Below are 22,983 nucleotides of genomic sequence, written 5' to 3'. Positions count from 1 at the left end.
GGCCAAAAGTGGCCCACGGGGTCTTTCAAAGTGGCCCATGGCTCCCCTTCTGCTGGCTGCACAGGCAGCCACTGCCTAAGGACTCAGGTGAAGCAGGTTGCCGCAGGGCTACAAGACCGGGGCAGGCTCCTTACTGCAGCCAAGGAGATGGGAGATCAGCGCTCCCTTCCCCTTTGCTGTTACAGGGAGCACAGCAAAGTGCTCCTCCTGGGTCCATAGTCGCTGGGGTCCCTGCTGGAGCCAGAGGGAGGGGAGCATTGATTTCTCATCCCCCTGGCTGCAGAGGGGAGCCACTGCCTAGGTATCCAGGTGGAGCAAACTGTTTCCCTGCTGCAGCCAGGGGGATGGGAGATCAGCAAGGAGGCAGCTTCCTCACTGAACTCCTTCTGTCTGGATGCAGTGGTGGAGGGGGCGCTGCTGGTGGACCATGCTTGAGGAGGGGCAGGACTCTAAAAAATATCAGTGCCTTACAATTTGGCCTGCACTTAGCAGGCCACCCACCATGACTTAGCTGCCAGGCCATGTGCTTCAATGTGTAATGACAGTCACTCATCTACACTAGTGCTTTGTCTGTGAGTGAGAGACATACTGTGAGTAATTCGTAGGTGTAAAATAGTGAATGTAAAAATGAACACAGTAGCATAAAATGCTTACTTTAAATATGTAGTGATTTGTAGTCCTTAACGGTGTATATGTCAATACATTTTTTATGAGTTGTTAGACTGGAGGCCCTTCAGGGTTGTAGAAATTATGTTTGTGGCCCTCGAGCCAAAAAGGTTAGGAACCACTGCACGTGATGGTTGGTAACACGTGCCAATCATCATTCAGACTAGTTTGCTTGTATGCTGTATCCCTTTCACTCATCCTACCTGTTTTGGCGGTCTATTTAGGTTGCAAGCTGTTCAAGGTAAGGACCTTGTCATGATCTGTGTCTATACAGCATTTAGCACATTTCAGATATTACTGCACTACATGTGTTTTTCATAATTCCACCTTTCCCTCATTATGTAATTGTCCAAAGTCAGTTGTACATAAAAGGAAGATTTGTTTCTGCATTGCATGACAGCCTTTTCTTTGAGTTTGCACTGATCTCAGTGCCAAATTCATTCCTGTTGTAACCCTGCTGAAGCCAATGGATTTACTCCAAGAAATAGTTTGAGATATATACCAAATACAGGATAATTTCACTACACGATCAAGATGATGAAGCTTAACAACAATGATGAAAACCCTTATTCAAATGAGTATCTTCAACAGAAGCAAAGAAACATGTAAAATTATTTTGAGTGCCAAATCCTAGAGAATCAGGTCCAAGAAAGTTTGTTTTGCAATTGTTCTCCTCACGTCTGTGTTCACCCAACCATCAATATTTTTCTTTATGGACTCTGTTGATGTCCATTTCTTCTAAAATAATTTTTGCTACAGTGCTAATTATTTTTAATTGACTTACTATGCATTGTATTGTAATACAAAGTAAATCACTCACACAATTACAGGATTTAGTGTATACCACTGTAATTGATCTGCTCATTTAACACTGTCTCCTGTCATCAGATGCGTGAGTCAGTGTCTTGATAATGAGGTTCATAGTAAATGTGTTTTGTGCTGCATTAAAGACAGACTTAAGAAAAGTTAAATTGGAATTCTTCAGGCAATGTATACAACATGGGACAACTTTTAAGGGAAATTAGTTGCTAACAACCTTGATAGTGTCTCTTCAATTCTTTAATATTTTTAGATTTTTTTAAAGCTTCACTGGGATCTTTACTATTTACTTGAAAGATAGAATTCACAATAATTCCCTTCTACAGCATTTTCTAAGGCCCTGTCTCCACTGAGAAAATTAGTATTTGAATTATGATAGTGCCTAGAGGCCCCTATCAAGGTCATTGTGCTAGGTGCTGTACACACAATTAAAAGATGGCTCCTGTCACAAAGAAATCAATTTGACTTTAAGAAGAGATGTGGGTGAGAAATTCCACTTAAGCAAGCAGATACACTAGTTTCAGCCTTGAGCTGATGCAAGGTGTAGCCCCATGTATAGCATAATGCAAGAGTCTTCTCTTGAGGAGACAAAGGTGTGGAACAGAGTGGTATGGTCAGCATCTGACAGAAATGACCACAATCTCTTCACCACACATATGAAAGAGATGCTATGCTGCTGCTATACACTCATTTATCTACAGGCAGAGATTGAACATAATCCCCAGATTGTGATCTTGAGGAATTAATGGAGGACGGAAACCCTCAATTTAAGGGTAGATATGGTCCTCATCATATCTTGCAGGCATTTGCCCATCCTACCAGAATCACTCTAGTCCTTTCCAGATTGAGCTTCAACAAGTCCATAGTGATCCATGCCCTAGTCTTTACGAAAAAACTGAGCAATGCATTCAGTTGAATTGATTAAGTCGGGTAAAATAGAAGAGCTGAGTGTCTCTGGCCTACAAAAAACACTGTAGCCTACGCCTGTGAACACTTCTAATTTCTTCATATGCACATTAAAGAAAGCCTGCCCTACCCTTCACTGAAACAAGGTTATTTTCCTAATGCAGACAGGGCCAAAGTGAAAGATTTTAATGTATCAGTATCACAAACACAGAGGTAACAGCTACAAAGACAAAACCCCATATTTTCTATTTATATAAGCAAACTTGATACACTTTCCACAAGAAAGGTTATTTCAGATGTTGGTATAGTTCAGAAATAACCCATTTATAAGACCTTCACCATCTGTCAGTTTTTAGCTGGATATTAATAATATTTAAGGAAACAGAAACATATAGAAAATACAAGCATTCTGGATTGTATTTTCCTATAATGTTATAGTGGCCATTCACTGTAACAGAAATTTCATATTCACAGATGGCTGATGATCTCCTATCTACTTGTGAGGTTGAATTACTGAATTATATTAAGGAGAAATTCCTACAACCAATATTTTCCAAGTTTAAAAAAAAAGATTCCATCTCAGTCTCTGTAATAAACTTGACCTCAGAGAACAGCACTACACGTAGGCAGGAATTAATCCATGGAATTTACATAAATTAAGCTAATGTTATATGTGAGTGTGTGTGTCAAAATGTTTACTTTCACACTACAAATGAAAGAACAGAAATACTGTGCACAGATGTGTGCTAATAACTTTTTAATAAGTCTATAGCATTTACAGCATCACCACTTGCAAATATCACCAAAATGACTGTGCATGCTCATAAGGTAGACAAATGATTAGAAAGGAACAGTGAACATGTGTATTATGAATCAACAGATAGACAGTCATCCACCAATCCCACTACCCAACTAGACAGACAAAAATAGGAGATAGTAAGTGTACTAGTAATTTGAGATTTCTTGTGACTTCTACGTATACTGGGCAGAATAGTATGTTTGTATGTATTTATGTGTACACACAATATTCTGCTGAATTCATGTAGGTGTCATGAGAAATCAAACTATAAACTACAACTACTACTACTGTTTGTGTGTGTAAATCATACACAAACACTAAATTTAAGCCACAAAATTCAGAGTTGGATACAGACTTCAGATTAGGCTGTTAGAAAAACAAAGGCCAACTACAAAATTCAGATTTAGATCTAAGCTTCATCAATGTTCTGAGTATTTGACTGTAGGAGTTTGACTCTAGCCCATCTCTAACACATGCTACATCAAAATTCAACTTTCTTCTGGTCCCATGGATTCTTTCTGAGAGGTGTCAGAAAAAATCAACTTTAATTAAAGGTGAGTTTCAGCACTTTTTGAGTTGTTAAAAAATCAGAAACCACACACTGCCCTATATGAAATTTTCCAGGACTCACTGAGATGAACCCATTTATAAACTTTTGTTCCATCAAAATTAATCTTTAATATTTCAGTTGCAGCTTTAACCGGAATCAGTATTTTATGGTTTTTTGGCATCATTTCACAATAACTCCTCCCTTCCCCAACACATTAGGCACAGACACTGCACACCAACACCTAAACTGAGGGTTGATAAATTAAAGAAAGGAATTAAGCTGGTATTGGGCCAGCTTTAAGAGTGTATTTATGGATGTATGCCTCTGTTGCAAAGAACTAAATATATCTTACTGATAGCCATTTTATTGCGTACATCATCTCTGCAAAGTGTTTCAAGGTAAACCAGTACTACTACAAGTTCAGTGGCTTTGATCACATTAGAAATTTTAACTCAAGAAGTGTTGAGTACTGATTGACTTTAAGAGGAGATCACTAACAAGTTATTTAATTTAATTTATGTAAGTGTATTGCATGACTATCTTTAAATGCTTTACATTCTGGAACAACCTTATAAGGGAAGCGGGGAGGGGGGGTGGGGGGCAAAAAAACTAACTGGCTTCAAGACTGAGCTTCAAAAGTTTATGGAGGGCATGGTAGGATGAGACTGCCTACGATGGTATATAAGCAATCTGTGACTGCTAGTAGCAAATATCCCCTATGGCTGGTGATGGGACACTAGATAGGGACGGCTCTGAGGTACTATAGAAAATTCTTTCCTGGTGTCCGACTATTGGGTCTTGCTGAAATGCTCAGGGTTCAACTGACTGCCTTATCTGGGGTAGGGAAAGAATTTTCCCTCAGGTCAGATTGGCAGAGACCCTGAGTTTTTGCCTTCCTCTGCAGCATGGGGCACGGGCCATTTGTTGGTTTAGTACAAGTGGTGGATTATCTGTAATTTGAAGTCTATAAATCATGATTTGAGAACTTCAGTAACTCAGTCAGAGGTTATGGGTCTATTATAGGAGTGGGTGGGTGAGGTTCTGTGGCCTGCAATGTGCAGGAGGTCAGACTAGATTAGTATGATGGTCACTTCTGGAATTAAAGACTATGAAATCTATGAGTCTAAAATTCATTTTTTTCTTTTTTACAAGATAAATTCCTAATCCCCATTGACGCATGTAGCATCCTCTTCTGAAGACTAAGTGAAAAGGAAGCCCCTGAAGAATGCAATCTTGTAAGTTTGAATGTCTTAGCTGATAACACCCACTGCAGTATCACAAGGAAGAATCAATCTCTAAGAGTACGTCTACGCTGCAGTTAAAAACCCTTGGATGGCCCATGCCAGCTGATTCAGGTTTGCAGGGCTCAGGCTAATTGGCTTTCTAATCGCAGTGTAGACCAAATGTCTACTTTGCAATTATACAACCCCTTAAACTGAGTCAGCTTGCATGGGCCAGCCGCAGATGTCTAATGGCAGTGTAGACATACCCTAACATAACCAACGTCTTAAGTAACTAGAGGACTACAAATTACACTCAACACTTCCATTTGAACCTGAAAACATATTGGAAGACAATGCAGATTACAAAGCGCTTTACGTCACCCAAACTTTGGATCATCAATAGAGCACAAAATCAGTTTAAAGAAACATTAGCAACTATTTATGTAGTAGATAAAGTAAAGCCTAAAAATAATGTTTCAACCTTGCTGGTTTGAAATATTCATGTTGTTTCAAACCTTCAGATCAAAATTAGTTTGAAAAGGTTTAAAAACGGTTTGAAGAGGTAAGATGAAAGATGTGTTCAAACATAAAAAAAGAGTGATCAATGTCTAAACTGTTTTTAATATTTGCACCACACAGTGACATGCACACAAGGAGGTCCATATTTATACTAAGAAGTCCTATTTATAAGAAGTTATTCCCAGTCTATTGCAATCATCCTGTTCAGATTTCCATTTGTCCCTCCCCATGTTTTATGAATTTTTGGCTAAGAGCAGATCAGACTTTTTTTGGGGTAAGAATTGTCCTCTGAAGCATTTTTGAAGAATGCCATGTTAATAGGTGCAGGGTGCCTTAAGTAAACAGCAGACTGCCTATATGGGTACGGTAAACCCCTAGGTTCTCCTATAGGGCATAGTGCCCTAAAGTTTTATCAAACATATTTAACACCCCTTAGGCTATAAAATATTTAAGAATGTAGAAAGATGTGGAATATTAAAGAACATACAAACTTGCTTTCCCCTGTATGCTCCCTTTAATGATGAGTGTGACATGACTAGCAGACCGCATAATGGGCTATCGTGACATGATGGGAGCAAGTAAATTATGACAGGTCATGGAGAAGATTTTGAAGTTACTAACAATGTGTTGAATACCCCCCACACACTGTTTTTCAGAATATAATACTCAAGTTATGCTATTCTATAGGTCACTTTTAAAACAATGAACTGTGCTGTATTACTTTATATCTAGTACATTTTAATGGCTGAAGCCAATTCTGTGCACAGTGATAGCGCTTAATAATTAATAAAAAGCCAACACCATAACTAGGCACTTAGTACAACACAGTTCACACCCAAGAGCATCTTTTTTCAAAAGAGCATTTTCCCAACTGTTATAAGAATTATATTGTCCATTAAATGAGGATGCTCAAATTCTGAGTGGTGACTGGACTGAGCAAAACTCAAAAATTTAATTAGCAAAAATTGCGGCTCTGAAATCATAACCTCTCTTATCCATGTACATGTATTATATCAAAGAACTTTGTGCTTAGATTAAAATGTATATAGCAATTATGAAAAATTAGTACTAAATGATATCTGAACCATTAGCCTTAAATTAGAACAGCACATGATAGCTTTAACCCAACTCACTAGAGGGTTAGTTATTCATCCTTAATTTGTAATCTCTCCTCCTCCTACAGAAGGTATTTTAAATGACATATGACAACTACAGTCATGGCAGATTTAGTTTTACTACACTCTTTAAATGGCTAACCTCTCAATACAAAACGATAGTTTTGCTGAACTTGACAAATTCTTCACAAAGACTGAGAATTGTGCTGGGACAGAAACATTTAACAATGTAAATCTCTTGCTTGCCATATTTTTATAAATTCAGAAATACAAGGTAGGCAGATAGATACATTCCCCTTCCCCCAAAACAAAACAAAACCCTCACACCAAATCAACAAGTTAGGTATCTTTATCACCACTAGTTGATGAGTAGTGGAATTAATCACTGTACTAAAGTTCTGTTTGGAGACAAACTTCTGTATCCATATTTCTGATATAAAATTCAGACAAACAATTTTGCAAAGGGTGATATCTCCACATCCAAAACTCCAACAACCCTCAAGGACAATTTTTTTCTGATGCACAGGAATGCAACTCCATTCCATTTAAATGGACTGGAATCCCCCAGACCAGATGTCAAAATGGCCTCCAGTTTTTATATTTTAAAAAAGTGTGCAATGTATTTATTAATACATAACAGACATGCAACAATTCTCCAAAAAGGGCAATTTTTTTAGTTTAATGTATCCACCCACATTATATATCATTTTTATTGATTTTGTATGGTGAAGCTCCCCTTCCCCCACCAGAAACAAAGCTGTATAGCATGTGGGAAAAATGGCGAATATCAATATTTTGCAATATACTAACATGAAATGTTTTCACATTACATATTTTAATTCTCAAAGTATCTGACAACTGATCATAGTTTTATATATTTTCAATTGACATTTGCTGACCAGATCAGTCTTACACTTAAGGTTGTGCACCTGTAACAGTAGATTGCATATCCATAATTTGTACAGTATAGTGGGAAATTCATAAATGTATGTGAATTCCTAACGTAATTCTTCTCCATTTGTAAGCTTTTGTATGTACAATGTAGTATACAGTCTGCCTGGTAGAAGGTTTTAATTTGTAATCGTCTATGCATGCAGAACTACCTTTTGAAATATTCTGGAGACTAGCTTTTTAATTTAGCGACACTTACGCACAGGTCAGTATTAGTGTCAGAGATGACAATACATAGCTTCATATTATGAATATGCAAAAGCTATGAGAGAAAGAAGTGGCCTAATGAGATGCTGTGAAGATAAAATCTACAAACAAGTTCTTGCCTCTGCACTGAAGATGAAAGAAGAGCACGTTACTAATTGGTCAACTATATAACAAACCCAATTGACCCTGAATCACAACCAGAGGTGTTTATCAACATATCTACTGGACTGCATATAATACCAAAATGTACAAGAGTTTCTAGTAAAAATAACAAATATTGCTGAAGACTAAATGGAGATATTCATGAGAGATGCACTTGATTCTGATAGGACACAAATTCTTCAACACAGTTAAGAAATCTGACATCATCAGAACATTTGCTAACATGGCCAAAACCACCAAAATTAAGTCTGTCAAGAGAGCCACAACCACAGCAGCTATCAGTCCAGAAATTATTTTCTTCAGAGGCCTATCCTTATCAAGATATAGAGATGTTTCAATTGCAACTATTCTTAGTCACCCAATAAGACCTGTGCTTATGTCCCTCTTCCATGCTGATGGAACAATGAGAAGAACAGACAAAGTTAAATTAGGGCATCTGCTGAAAGCTCAAGCTGAAAGAATCCATGAGCCAGAGCATGAAACAAAGAAACCACACTGTTCATCAGAGATGCCATGGCTGTCATACACATGATGTCTGGAGGCAAATTCCACACATTCGATGAATTGGCTGCTGAGTACTTGAGGTAGGTCCTAAAAAGATTTGACAGAGCTAGTTCCTTAATGGAAGTCTTTGGCAGATATGGCAACAGTAACTGTGAAAACTTCAGAAATTGTCATCTAATGTATCCATTTCATCCTCATCCACCACAATTTTACATTCAACAATAAACACTGTCCAAGCTATGGGAACAGCCATGGATACTAGGATGGCTCCCCAATATGCCAGTGTCTTCATGGGCCACCTTGAAGAAGAATTTCTAGACAAATGCACCACAAAACCAATGATATGGCTGAAATATATTGATGGTATTTTCATCCTCTGGACAGACAGTTTAAACTCCTTCATAGATTTCCACCACAACTTCAACAATCACCACGCATCTATTAAACTCTCTCTGGAACACTCCTACACTAGCATGAACTTCCTGAACATCACAAACAGTATCAACAATGGAACCCTACACACAACAACTATATATAAGAAACCTAAGAATCACCACACCTACCTTCATAGATCCAGTAACCACTGCAAACACACCAAGAAATCTGTTATTTACAGCCAGGAACTCAGATACTACAGAATATGCTCTGAGAAAGTTTGAGATATACACCTTAACTCGCTTAAAAATGCCTTCACCAAACAAGGACACTCCACCAGAGAAGTAGATCACATCATGAAAAGGGCCACCCAAATAACCCAAGAGAACCTGCTTCAATACAGAAATAAAACCCTCTCCAACTGCAAATACCTAGTTGTCACCTACCATTCCTCATTGGAATCCATACGAGGTATCATCAAACAACTACAACTCACATTCAGTGGAGACCACACCTTGAAAGAATCTTTCCTAGACCCCCATTTCTAGCCTTCAAACAACCTCCCAACATCATCATCAGAAGCAAGCTCCCCAGAGACTAGGACATACCAACTCAAAACGGCACCAGACCCTGCAAGAACATATGCAAAGCTTGCAGACATATCTATACTGCTACAATGACCAAAACACCTTTCAAGTCCCCTGGATCTTACACATGCTTTTCACAACATGTGGTGTACCGCATTCAGTGCACTACATGCCCTGATAACAACTATGTGGGTGAAACCAGACAATCACTATGCTCTCGGGTAACAGTTTGGCAAATCATAAATATATTTTTCCTTGTGTAAAAAAAGAAACCCACTTCCCCCCTATATTTATGCAACCTACAAAAAGGACTAATGTAAGAAAGGGGAATACTTTGATGAAGGAAAATATCTGCAAGTTCTGGCAATAAAATGATTCCAAGTTTTGGAGGCTTAGTTAATCAGGGATAAGTACATAGTGTAAAGTAGAAAGAAGGACAAAAGTCTAGGGACTGAGTAGATATAAGTCTTTGGAATAAAAAAATTAGTTTAGTAAAATTGGGTCTTTAGAGACTACAATTCAGGCACCAAGGATAATCCCTAAACTGCAGCCATGTAAACTATGAAATTCACACGTAAAACCAAAACATCTGCAATGTTTTACCCTTTATTATAGTGCTGGTCAAAAGAAAGAATTTCTATCCCTTTGGAAATTCTAAGTTTTTAAAATTTGGTTATGTCCCAAATTGTGATGAAAACTTAAAGTCTCAGAATTTTTCCATCAAAGGAAATATTCTGAACATACGTTGTTTCAATTTTATGAAAACATCTCATTTAGACTATTATACAATATAAAAGTCAAAGCGTTTGAAATACAATATAATCAAAATGATAAAGTCAAAAGGAAACACTTTGATCTTATCCAAACAAAATGTTTTGATAATTTCCTGTTAAGATTTTGACTCAATCAATACGTTCCCTCAAAAAGTTGTGATTTAATCTAATCACATTAAACTGATTTTTAAGACACATTTTCCCCCCTCATAGTGTCAAAAGTAAGGGTAAGTCAAAGTTGTTTGGGTGCCCTAAAAATGCATTTTCATATCATAATGCGTTAGGACTTCTCAAGTTGAACCTTAATTATGAATTTTCTGGTTTATAATGCTTACTTTGGGGATAATTTTTAATATTCCTGTAATAACCTAAATTCATGATATGTACTCTCTTAACCATAACCTTAACATATTTGTCTAGAAATTTCCTTCTTTTTTATTAAAAATTTCATACATAAACACTAAACAAAAAAGACTGTTATGATGTATTTTTCTAATAATTTAAATATGTAGCATTGGCTTAACAATTTATTTTTAATTTTTAGGGACAGCTTCACAAGTATGCTCTGACTATTTTATGTCACCAATGAAGTAGTGCAGGGCAGCCAGAACATAAAACACGTAAGCTGGGTTTCCAGTTGCTTTTCATGCTACAGAAATGCTAAGGAAAGTACAACCCATTTTCCCTCTCCCTTGCACATTCCCCATTGAGGAGCTCTGGTGCAATGGGTGGTTTTTGAAAATAAATAAAGTCGAATGGCTATTTTTGGTTATTTTTCATAATTGAAGGTTTGTCTGTCAGCAGAGGCCAGTGCATAAAATCTTTTCCTTCAAAGAAACTCAAAGAACAATTCCCTTGTCCACCATCTCCTATTGTTCTCAGGCCACACAGGCTGTCCTCACATTTAAGATGCCCTCTTTCAAAATGGCCACTGCCTCCTCTAGTTCCCAATGGGAGTACAGCCAAGATGCCCTGAGGGAAGATGGTAGCACTCTGTGCTGTCAGCAGGCACAGAGTGCACTGGAAGAAGCAGATGAACAGAGGAAATGGCCATCATCACAAAGGAAGTCTCTGGCCAAAGTCCCATCTAAAGAAATAGGATATGGCAGACTTTTTGAAAGAGGGCAATTCATGTAATTCTCTGAAGATAATTCATCTTCTGTTGCTGAAGAAACTTTCTGTTATGAAGTTAACATGAAAAAGTCACCATTAATCCTAAAAATAATTTCTTCAACGTAATTTATTCATAAGATTTGTGATTTTAACTAAATGTGAAGTTGGGAGAGTCTGCATGATTCTCTTAAAATTGTTTAGAGGAAAACAAAAGTCATAGGGTACTGGATTGCTTAGTTTTAAAATATCTCAACTCAAACAGATTTACTTGTAATGTCTCAAAGTATATTGAACTAGACAAATAATGGATTTCTCTATTCGCTGGCAATTAAAAAAATTGAAAAAAGTTCTGTTTTGTGTCAAACCAAACTTTTTTATTTTTTAAATTTTTAAAAAGTTTCTCAGAAAAATAAGAAGTTGGAAAGCATTGCAAGTCAGGTCAAATGATATACTTCATTTTACTTTATTTTAAATTTTGCACTTGGGGCATTTTAACAAAAGCAAAGGATGACTAGATGCACAAAATCGGGAGAGGAGGTGGTGATGGTGATACCCTGCCCTCCTTATAAGTTTTAACCCAGTGGCTAGAGTACTCACCTGGAATGTGAGACCCACAGGTTCAGTTCTTCCCTTTGCTTAACATGGAGAAGGGATTTGAACTTGTATCTCCTACATTGCAGGAACTTGCGCTGGGCTATGTGATATTCTAGATCAAGTCTCTATCACTCTTTACAACCTAGAATCTAGGTTTCTTTTTCAAGCTCATATATCCCACTCTTCCTGTATGAGTCTTGGTTTTCTCTTCTTCTGTGAGAGATGATTAAATGTATCTATACATTAAGTGATGTTAGTTTTTACTTGGTAGAGTATCTGCAAGGTGACTCCACCCTACACTGAATTGTTTTCTTTATCCTCTCTTCTCTCTCCTGTCCCTGCCTTGAGACAATTTCTATATAAGTGCATACAGTAACTAAAAGGCTTGCTGTATTACATTGCCCTGATATTCTGGACTGTACATATTTTCCGCCCCTCTCTCTTAGTCCTTAATTTCTTTTGTTCTGACAGAATGGGTTTGTAAATTATTATATATTTTGATGTCACATAACTTATTTTCTTCATAATATTTTTATTAAAAATATGTGGTAACAGCTTAATGACTTAAAAAGTATTAAAAATATAAAACCTCTCTATAAAACTACAGCATTGCAAGCACACCAACATGGTCTTGCTGTAAAGTGGTTTCAATATATACCAGTGATTCCCAACCATAGGCGTGCGCACGAGGTGTGCCGGGTGTGCCCTGGCGCACACTAATGCTGGGGATTAAAACCTTGTATGTGTGTCCCATAAATTGTTCATGTTTGGTCCGGTTGCGCCGCCACCAAAATACTGTGCGCGGGCGCAGTTTGTCTGCGGACAGGAAGAGAAATGGTGCTGCCGCGGAAAGGAAGGCCCCGTGATCAGCCGCCGAAATCCCATTCTTCGCAAGATTTCTCAGCAGAGGGTGGTACGTGGCGAGAATTCCACATGTGGGAAATTTAAATGTGGCCCGCTGGTGTAATTGACGCTGGTACCCCTGATAAAGATTCCCTGGGTGCACACCCTAATCAAATGTGCTGCGCACGCTATTGTTTGCAACCTTTTTGGCTTGAGGGCCACAGATATCATTTTTACAACCCTGAAAGGCCACCAGTCTCTGCCAGCAGGGCCTCCTTCCCCACACAGCAGTCAGATGCAAGGAGGTCAGCAAAGAATCTGCCTTCTCGCTGATCTCCCGTCCCCCTGGCTGCAGTGGGGAAACCTCACACATCCTGTAGCCCTGTGTACTCAACCTGGGTCCCAAGGTCGTAGCTCCCTTCTGCAGCCAGAGGGACAGAAGATCAGTGCTCCCCTTCCTCTGGCTCCAACAGTGACCACAGCACCTAGGGACTCAGGCAGAGTGCTTTGCTCTCTGCTGGAGCCAGAGGGAGGGGAGCACTGATCTCTCCTTCTTCTGGCTCCAGCAGGGAACCCAGTGCATATGGACCTAGGCAGAGCACTTTGCCGTGCTCCCTGCTACAACCAGGGGGAGGGGAGCACTGATCTCCCATCTCCTTGGCTGCAGCAAGGAGCCTGCACCAGTCTTTTAGCCCCACGGCAACACACTCCGCCTGGGTCTGCAGCCAGCAGGAGGGGAGCTGCGGGCCACTTTGAAAGCCCCCATGGGCCACTTTTGGCCCTCAGGTCAGAGGTTGGGAACCACTGATATATGCTGTAATTTCCAGTATTTGGAACACCTCAGCCTCATGATGCAACTTTACACAATATTGTGGCTCAGTGCTGCATTAATACCATTATTGCTAAGAATGGCTGTTGAGAAATCTATACTGGGATTAGGAACATGAAGTTGAGTGGAGTGAGTTGACTCTGGCTAATGCTATTATTTAAAAAAAGAAAAAACACCCTGATGTACAGAACATATAATTATTTATTATTTGTATTGTGGTCATTTTTGGGAGGCTTCCCTCTTCCCCTCAAGACTACAATGAAAACAGAACCCAAAGAGCCTGAAATCTAAATTAAAGCAACACTTACGTTTGAAATGGTTTTGGAAAATAGAAGAACTTGCCACCATGTCATTTGGGGTGTGGAGAGTGGCTGGGGGAGAGAGATCTAACCCTAGTAGCTAAACAGAATATCTTCAATCTGCTTTATATCATAAAAATTAATTACACCCCAAAACACACCTTTGAGTGGTAAATTTAAGTATTTAGCATGGTACTTTATAATATAGTATCATAAATTAATACATCTTATAGTAGGACACCTCTCTACAGCCCTCTTATAAAATCCTTACTAGCAGCATTAGTTTTATTGATTTAGTCAAGTAATGCTTACTGAAGTTCTACTGTATTGTACAATTAAATAAAGTCAAACCTAAAAGTATCAAGAAAGTCCAATGGCCTGTGATGTCTGAAGAACTTTGATACACGCACTGAAAAAGAGCCTGCAAGAGTGAGCTTCCTCAAATAAAGAGAGGAAGGGGGTGGAGGTTTCCTTCATAACAGATTTAAATACAAATAAATCACAAAAAGGTAAGATAAGCTACCCAAATACATTCAATGAAGTGGTTGCTGCTACCTTCTTAATCAAAAACCACATCACAACTGGACAAAATCATGTTCAGCAGAATGGTAGGAAAATGTTCACAAGCAGCATCTGTCAGGACAGATATCATTCAAAAAGGGCCACTGAATTAACCTTTAAACAGAGAAGAATCCATGCATTTGTAGCCAGCTCATGAAAATAGAAAGCATGAATAATAATCCCAACAAACAAGTGTGCCCAGTTTAGAACATTTTTCTATTAGCATAACAAACACACCCTATCTCTTCTATATGAGGCACAATCCAAAACAGATTTTCTTCCTACTTGCATGTAATAAAAGCCACTGTACCTCACAGTAAAATCATAGGAGCAGGAGGCCAATAAAGTTGCATGAAATGGTGAAAACTGCAAGAAAAAGAAAAAAGTACTTAAAGCAAAAACCTTAGGTACATATTTACCAACTTCCTAGAAATAAAGAATAAAGATAACTATTAAGACTACCTAGAAAAGTACCACATCACACTGTAACAATACAGGCTGCTTACTTTAACCACTGAGGTTTAGCAATTATGCTTTAAACAATATGAAATCAGCTATACTATACTGGTAGGATTCCATTTCATTATAGTGGTTCCCAGCTGCACTACTATAAATTAAGGATCTGACAGGGTTTTCCATTATATATTCCCTTTGTGATAGTTATATAGGAGAGCTATTAAACTTTACTAAACTGACACCTTGAATGCCTTCTCAGTCTACAAAGAATGTTTCAGTAAAGCTGTGCGACCATTTTGGTTTTTCCAGCTCAGTTACATTGAGACATCCTCAAATTTGTATCACACTTCAGACAACATATAAGATAGATTTTGCTGGCACCAAGTCCATATTTTGTCCTGAAATTCCTTTATTAATTAAGAAGATTAGAGTGAAGTTTAAAAACTGGCAGTTACACAAAATAACCGAATACATTTTCCCACAATGCAGAGCATATTATAGGTTAAATTCTGGCATGGACTGTGGAGATGAGAATGCCCAAAAAACTGCAACAAAGAGGGAAGAGCAACAGCATAAAAATCACCCACTTCAGCTCTGGCATCTTAACAGGGAATTTTGTAGATTTCTAACAAAAACCTCAAATTATGGAAAGGCAATAGACATCACTGATGTACCTGCGAATTTACTTCACCTTTAAAAGGTAGAGAATTTCCTCTTCTTTTTTTAAATGGTCCTAAGATCTGCCAGAGAAGAGACCTGTTCCTGCAAACCTCAGATGTAATATTGAGGAGGTGGGGATGGGGGAGAGGAAAAAGAGTGGAATTGTCATGACGGTGTTGGGAGAGGAGACAAAAAGCATTCCCTTGATCTGCTAGCTATATTTCTTGCCAACCCACCATGGACAGGTAATCCTGATGCAGCAGATCTCCCTAGATTGTCAAAGGAAGATGTACAGAGGGACTCTGCGCTTAGGGCTCCCCTTCCTGCTAGGGAGGTGAATGGAAGTGGGACTCCCCCTCAACTGCCTCATGTCCACAGTACAGGGCTCTCCTCTTAGCATCCACAAGAAGGACTGGAAAGTGCAGCTAGCAGAAAGTGTAAGGTCAGCAAAGACGATGTTCTCTCTATGCTTTCTGCTGTACCCCTGCCCAATACAGGGTTTCCAGCTAATGAAGACTCCCTTCCCATGAGCTTCTCTACCACCTTCTTCTCTACCATGAGACTTAAAGATCAAATCAGGGGGAGGGAGAGAAGGACACTGCAAACCCCAATTTCTACAAGCCAAAATAAGCTAGCCAGGCTCCTGACAAACCCAAACAGGGCTCATCAGGGACAAACATATACTGAAGTTCACGGAGACCTAGAAGTGGCTCCCAACAAAGCTCCTACACCAGTTAGGTGAGCCAACAAACTCTTAAGGCTCTCTGGGGAGTCTTCCCTCCTGTAGACCTCAGTAGGGACACAGAAAAGGTGAGGACACCCGCTGAACTCCATCTCTCCCCCGCAGCCCCTACAAATTTCCTACAGTCTGCAGGAACAGAGCTCCTTTCCCATTAGCCTCAGGAGCACCAACAATACGAGCAGGAGGCTTGAAGGCAACAAAAGAGGGGGTTCATTTTCCCCATGATCCCACATATTGGTCCATGGAGCTCTTGATGAATCTAGAATAGCTCATCAGAGCTGATGAGCCATAGCAGTATTACTATTTAATATCTTAAAAACCTGTCAAAAATCTTTAGTTCTGTGCCTTAGATAGCAACTAAGATAGCCTAATAAGCTTGGGTAGACTTTTCCAGCTACAAAGTGGGAAGGAAAATAGAATTGAAAATTCTGAACACCTCTTCTTTTAGAATGCCATAGTTCTGAGCTAATTCACTTCAAACTGGGGGGTCGGGAGGGAAGAAGGAGTCCTAATAGAAGTGTCACAGTCCTAACCCACAAGTTTGAGGCCAATGGGCAGAAAGGGAGGAAAAATGACTTATAATGGAAACTCGGTTGCAAGCTTAACTTTGGGGTGGCTTTGTTGCTCCTTATTACTGCCTTTCACCCCTAAAGCCCTTTATACACTTTTATATACATACAAATGCACCCTCAGCAAGCTCTAAGCCTTATTCTGCACAAATGCTGCCATCTCTAAAGGTGGAAAAAAGCTGCTGTTAAACAGCACACAGCAATAATATGGCAAAATTCAAGAAAGGAATGAGGGAGTATACTGTTTTCAGGTGAAACTACATGAAAAATTTAAGCTTCTTTTCAGGCTTTTTTCATTTTTTCATTCTGTGGAGCCCTTTACAATGAAAATATCATCTCTTGAAGCTACTCTCCCTCACAACACCCCAACAACATGTTGAATGTCAAAGCGTTGTATGTGTGGACCACCAGGAAGGGCTCTGAGAATAACTAGTTTGTGAACCACTAAACAAGCAAAAAACTTGGGTACCTGCTTACTTGTTTCTTTATTTCAAGTTCTTAAGTTACATAAATACTGTTTGTATCACTGACACTTTAACAGAAATTGGTAGTCCATTGACAGGGAAGGACGAAGAACTAAACTTACTTTTACTCTCCTTACAGCATAGGTATGGCCCAAGAGGTTGAATACTGGCTGTCGAACATTCCTCAAATCCCAACCTTTCAAACTACAGTCAACTGCGCCAGTTACCAGCAAGTTCTGATTATTCAAAACAAAACGAAAAAACAAAAACAAAACAAACACACACATTAGAACAGGTTTACTATTAAACTGCAATGATAAAAATACATCCTATGAGGTTCCCAGTGTACAATCTAAAAAGAAAATAGAAGTGTAAATTACAAATATGTTTACATAATAGAAACTATTTTGTAAACTATGCAAGTGTTTGTTTAATAGTATAACCAAAGACTGAGTCCTACCTACGCCATTTATTCTTGGGAATGACTCTTCTTGGATGTGAGCCCTTGTTAGTTATTCAGAATAATCTAACAAACCATTAGACATGATTTTTCAGCTCTACTGATGGGGGATTAACAGACATCGATGTGGCAGTAAAAGACTTTTACTCTTTAAGAAAAGTGGTTCACTTAAGAATGTTTACCATAGTTTGGCACAACACATTATATATACCTCATCGTACTTGCACCAGTCACAGCTCAAGATTTCAGCCTGGTGACCTGGAATCACTATTTTGACTCCTGGTGTCTTCACATCCCAAATTCTTAAAGTCTGATCACCTGAAACAAAGGAGTCAAGTGAGATTGCAGGGAGTTTTCCTATTATAACTCTGAAATACTTAAAATGTACTAGTACAAAAAGTGACAATAATTTGCTCAGCCTTGTACGAAACATAGATCCTGGCACGAAGGACTTACATGAAGGATGGACTAATTATACACAGGATTCATTGAGACACACGAAGGAAATGATTAGGGTTTATCATCATTTAATTAACAAGATAATCAAACCTAATGACTAGCTTGGTTTTATCACTAGCATCTCTGTTGCTTTCTCAATTTGAGTAGATTTTGTAAAGAGGATAGGGGGTAAAATATCTCACTACATAAGATAAGATCCACTCAAGATGATATGAGAAAGTAGCTCCAGCCCTGTTAATTTTACTTGCTGCAGAGGGACATATTTCAATTTGGATTTTAAATTTTTCAGTGATACAATAATGAACTATAAAAAAAGCTATTTTATCTTTGAAAGATATTTTCCATCAGCTAATACTGATTTTAAGAGGCAGCTTACATTTTGCAACCTACTTTACTTGACAAGACACTTTACATTTTTGTAAGTGAATCAATACACAAACATACGTGTACTTGATCCATTACCTTTGCAGTTAATCAAAGAAGCATTTTCAGGGCCAAGGACATTTTGAAAACTAGGCCATGGAGCCAACAATAATTTTGGCAGAATATATACAATCTTCCTGATGGTAAAAAATATGCTTGACCATATGAAACAGGAATTATTTTTTAACCTAGTAGTCTGGAGGTAACACAGTACAACATATGCAACAATGGATGGCACTATAATGTACTATTTTTCCTCTCTGAAGTAAAGTGCCCTTGACAGTGAGCCCTTTGCCCAATGGAACAGTCAGCATTAAGCCAGTTTCCAGTAGGAGTCACAAATAAAACGTTACTTAAAAACATACAAACAAACAAAACCACAAGGGCTGATAAACATCTGTGGGATGGACAGAACAGAACAAGGTGAAAGAGTGTTTGAAGCATAGCAAGTACAATGATGTTCATGAAGGGTCACCTTTAATTGGCTTTCTGATATTAAGCAAATACAAAGATCCCCAAGAGTTTCCAATAAAGACATTTATTGATTGATTTTACTTTTAGTAACTTCTGTTAGGCAACAGATTTTTGCTGGCCTGTTGGGTAGTTACTGAACACAGGCTTGTCTGCGTATTCTACCTGATTCACCTGAACTTTTATAAACTTACATTAAAATAAAAAATGAACATAATTAAACAATATCCCCCACTCTCCCAAAGATTCCTAAAAAGAGATCGAAAACACAAAGTGTAAAATTCATCTATATGCATAGAGTTGGCCAATGCCTCAATACCCCAAAAAGTCCACTAACGGACAAAAATTTATATGAGACTTCAGTGGTGCACAGGCTTTATGCTGGTTCTTTGCCAAAGGGTGTTTTTTCACCCACACCTATAATCCACAGTACATAAAGTCCAGCAAGACAAAAAACATTTAGTGCAATCAATGCCAGACTGTGCTGAGGTAGAACAGTCACAATTCAGCAAGGCTAAATACCTAAGAGATTCATGAAAAGTAACTGTCCTTTAGCCAGAGATGGGACCAGATAATGCAGCTACAAATTACTTTTCAAGAAAACAGATACTGTTAGCTGAAATAATTTTACTTAAATAATGAAACTGGTTTGATAAATACTACTGTCAGGAATCTGACCCTACTATAACTGTTTGCTACTTAGGAACTGAATAAAAGCGGCTTTAATCCACTCAAGGAAGAAATTACCAGTAAGAGTACATAAACACAAATATCCATGTACAGTATCTCAGCAAAACCCAAATTGAATTTAGCATTTATTATGGTATTGTCCATCAAAAGATCACTAATTAACATCAATTTAGTCTCACAAAACTGCTTTGAGGTAAGTATTCTTGTTTTTACAAATGAGGAAACTGAGGCACAGACAAGTTAAGATAGTTGCTCAAAATCAGGAAGCCTAAGGTAGAGTGAAGAGCAGAACATAAGTGTTCTTACTCTCATAACAATCCTTCTTGGGATGTTTAAAACCATCAATCAATTTTATTCAGTCATAAGACATGAACTGATGAACAAGCAAAGCATTAATGAAAAATGTTAGGATATATAGCTTTCATTAAGGTTTTTCAACAGGGCTATAATACATGCATGAGGCCCATTTTCATATAGCAAAGACTATAAAGTAATTAAACACAACTGACTGCAAGAAATCCATAGTCTCTAATTTAAAAATTTTCAGTATGAGATAAAATGCTCTTTGGGTATGCCAAGATGATATGTTAAATCAAAGTAGTTTTGATCACTCCCAAGTCTCTTACTGTACATTGTTTGTCTGTGAAAAAAAAGTTAACGTACTTTCCTGCTCTGCATTTACTTTTAAATATTATTTTACCTGTTGACAATCTCTACCATAGAATACTTTGCTTGAGAATACTTTATACCCACCAAGTAGTGTAGATAATCCTTTATCCTGGTTTGCACACACCATAAATAAAGGGCCACATGTTTTTGTACGGTATTTCCCTTAGTACAAGAAACATATATTTAACTACATTGACATGTCTTTATGTAATATTTCAAATGAAGATGCCCATCTCACTTTAACATGTATTTGATTTGACACAAACAAGCAAGGAATTATATATTTTTAATAGCTTGTAGTGCAAATGGCAATCAATATTGTATTGAGCATATGCCAAATTATATATAGAGTTTTGCTTTTTAAAAGTCATGTTATGTATAGTACACATACTAATTAATGCATGTTATTTTTCCACCTCTTAAAAGTTTTCAATCTCCAAATAGTTATTGCTCTTTCTAACTAGTAACCACCATTTGTAAAAATTGCCAAACATTCAAGGTACTTTGTGGCAGTATTTGTGTTTATATTTAGCACATTAAATGCCTATAAATAAGCACAAGGTACTTCTAGGAAGAAAAGGAGCACTAATTCTATACGCAGAAGTCAGCTTTTGCAATATAATATGTGTATCAATATATATCTATTCAGGAACTTAGGTTTGCCCCACCTCCCATCACCACAAGTATGAGAGTCACTTTGTGGTTTTGTTGGAAACTGAACAAATCCCTGGAATTTAAATTTGATTTTCCAAGGATTGTTTTGCCTTGGGGAGCCACTTCTGGGGTGGAAATAAGGCAAAAATCTGATTTTTATTACATCTCCTTTCTTGATTAGAAAGACTTGAAGACCGGATAATGTGATGGCTCAGCAAGCCAAAATTGGGTCTGAAAACTTTCACAGTGTAAACCACATGTTAACAGAGAGACTGTCTTGCAGACCACTCCCCTCTCATTCTTGATCACTCGGGACTTTATCCTCTCCTTTTTGCAATCATAACATACTATAACAATTATTTATATGGTAGAGTATTAACATGTTTTAACTTCAATTGTTAGCTTAGATTCTGAAAACAAGGAGAAGAGCCAACACCATGTAACCAGCCTGCTCTCTGAAACCGGAGTTTGGGAACCTCTGGGTTACACAATCTGGTTAGTAAAAAATGTTTTCAAAAGACTCTAGGAAGAGATATTAACATTTTCAGAAAGGTAAGTCTCAAACACATACAGAAACACCCCCCCCTCCCGCCATACTCTTTAGTGACAAGAACAATGCCGTCAAAGATAGAATAAAAGAGTAATAACGCTGTCAATCTCTCATATATAAAATGTGAATACAGGATTTTGCAAAGTATGCAGACTGTATTTGTTTGTTCATTCATAAACCAGAAAAGCTGCAGTTCCAAACCTTTCCTCTCAATATATGCAAATTCCACAGTAAAGACCACACCTTCTCATAATACCAGAGCACTTTCCATCCTGCGTTTACAAAATGACTGTTTGAGCAAAGACTATGATTAACGGAGCTAAAATCATGATGAATGAGAGAGAATCTTGCAGAGCACATAATACCAAAAGACTTAGGACAATCTTTTCTTTCCCTTGCACTCATAATTTGTTAAAGCTGTAATGAAAACAGTCTGTACTTACCGTAATCATTAAATGTAATGACTGCATTTATATATAAATGAATGCAGCATTAAAACGGAAGTCGCAGAAGTTAAGATAAAGGCTACCTATTATGCTAAGCCTCTCTGGGCTTTGCCCAGTGCATAACGGACTCATTTCCAAGTTACCAATGTTGTGTAGTATTGGACAGCATCACAGTTATGTAATTAGAAAAAAAGAAAGATCTGTTATTTCCTTCCTGCTGGCAAATTTAATGAACATTCAGAATTTGCTGACTCTATAAAGGATGATTCTATAGCGAACTAGAAGAACTAGGCATGACCTACTGCTCTGCAGTGGTTGAGGGTCATTTAGCTGAACTGATTTACATTTAGCTATAAGCTAATGATGTGTGCATCTGGAACCTTCTTTAGGTGCTAGTCATCACTCTGTTCTCCAGGTAGAGAGACCTTCTGGACAAATGACACAATGATCATTAAACCCTTTTAGCCATCAGGCCGTTGTTATTTATGTCATGTCTTTAATCACATTTTCTACATGACTGGTCTTTCGATGTAGCCAGACATTTATTGGGCCTTGAGCTGATGCAGCACATCCACCTGATCTCCCAGCTTATTTTATCAGCTCAGAAACTGCTACTGACATCAGAACAGAATTTATTTCCATACACTGAATTAACAGCTCCTGGCTGTTAAGTGCTGTTGTTTGAAAATATTAAGAGGCAATCGAGTGACCAGCTTGAGTACAAACCATTGCACACGATAATAGCAGCATTGTGAAGTACTGCACACATCTTTCAAAATGTGAAATGCAAGTGTCTTAGCTGTTGAATAAAAATTAATTTAATTGAAATACTTGTTAGACATACTCCATTTTACTGTCTGCTCCACACCAGTTGA

General features: G+C 38.0%; 1 protein-coding gene across 2 annotated transcripts in view; it reads right to left on the bottom strand.

Annotated features, from left to right (window-relative positions):
- Nucleotides 1–22,983, bottom strand: part of PEX7 (peroxisomal biogenesis factor 7) — an 80,858-nt gene that overhangs the window by 30,666 nt on the left and 27,209 nt on the right. Inside the window, exons 6-8 of one of the 2 annotated variants that reach the window (XM_067542297.1) lie at nucleotides 17,958–18,064; nucleotides 17,409–17,522; nucleotides 14,706–14,761 (exon numbers count right to left, since the gene is read on the bottom strand). In XM_067542297.1, coding sequence (XP_067398398.1) covers nucleotides 14,706–14,761; nucleotides 17,409–17,522; nucleotides 17,958–18,064 — 277 coding nt within the window. The remainder of the gene's footprint in view (nucleotides 1–14,705; nucleotides 14,762–17,408; nucleotides 17,523–17,957; nucleotides 18,065–22,983) is intronic. The other variant, XR_010918654.1, reaches the window with a different exon arrangement.

Source organism: Emydura macquarii, unplaced genomic scaffold, assembly GCF_026122565.2.
Source record: "Emydura macquarii macquarii isolate MOO-44397 ecotype Brisbane River unplaced genomic scaffold, CSIRO-AGI_Emac_v2 contig_705, whole genome shotgun sequence".
Lineage (NCBI taxonomy): Eukaryota > Metazoa > Chordata > Testudines > Chelidae > Emydura > Emydura macquarii.
Note: the sequence above shows the minus strand (reverse complement) of the source record. Positions and strands in the feature narration are given on the sequence as shown.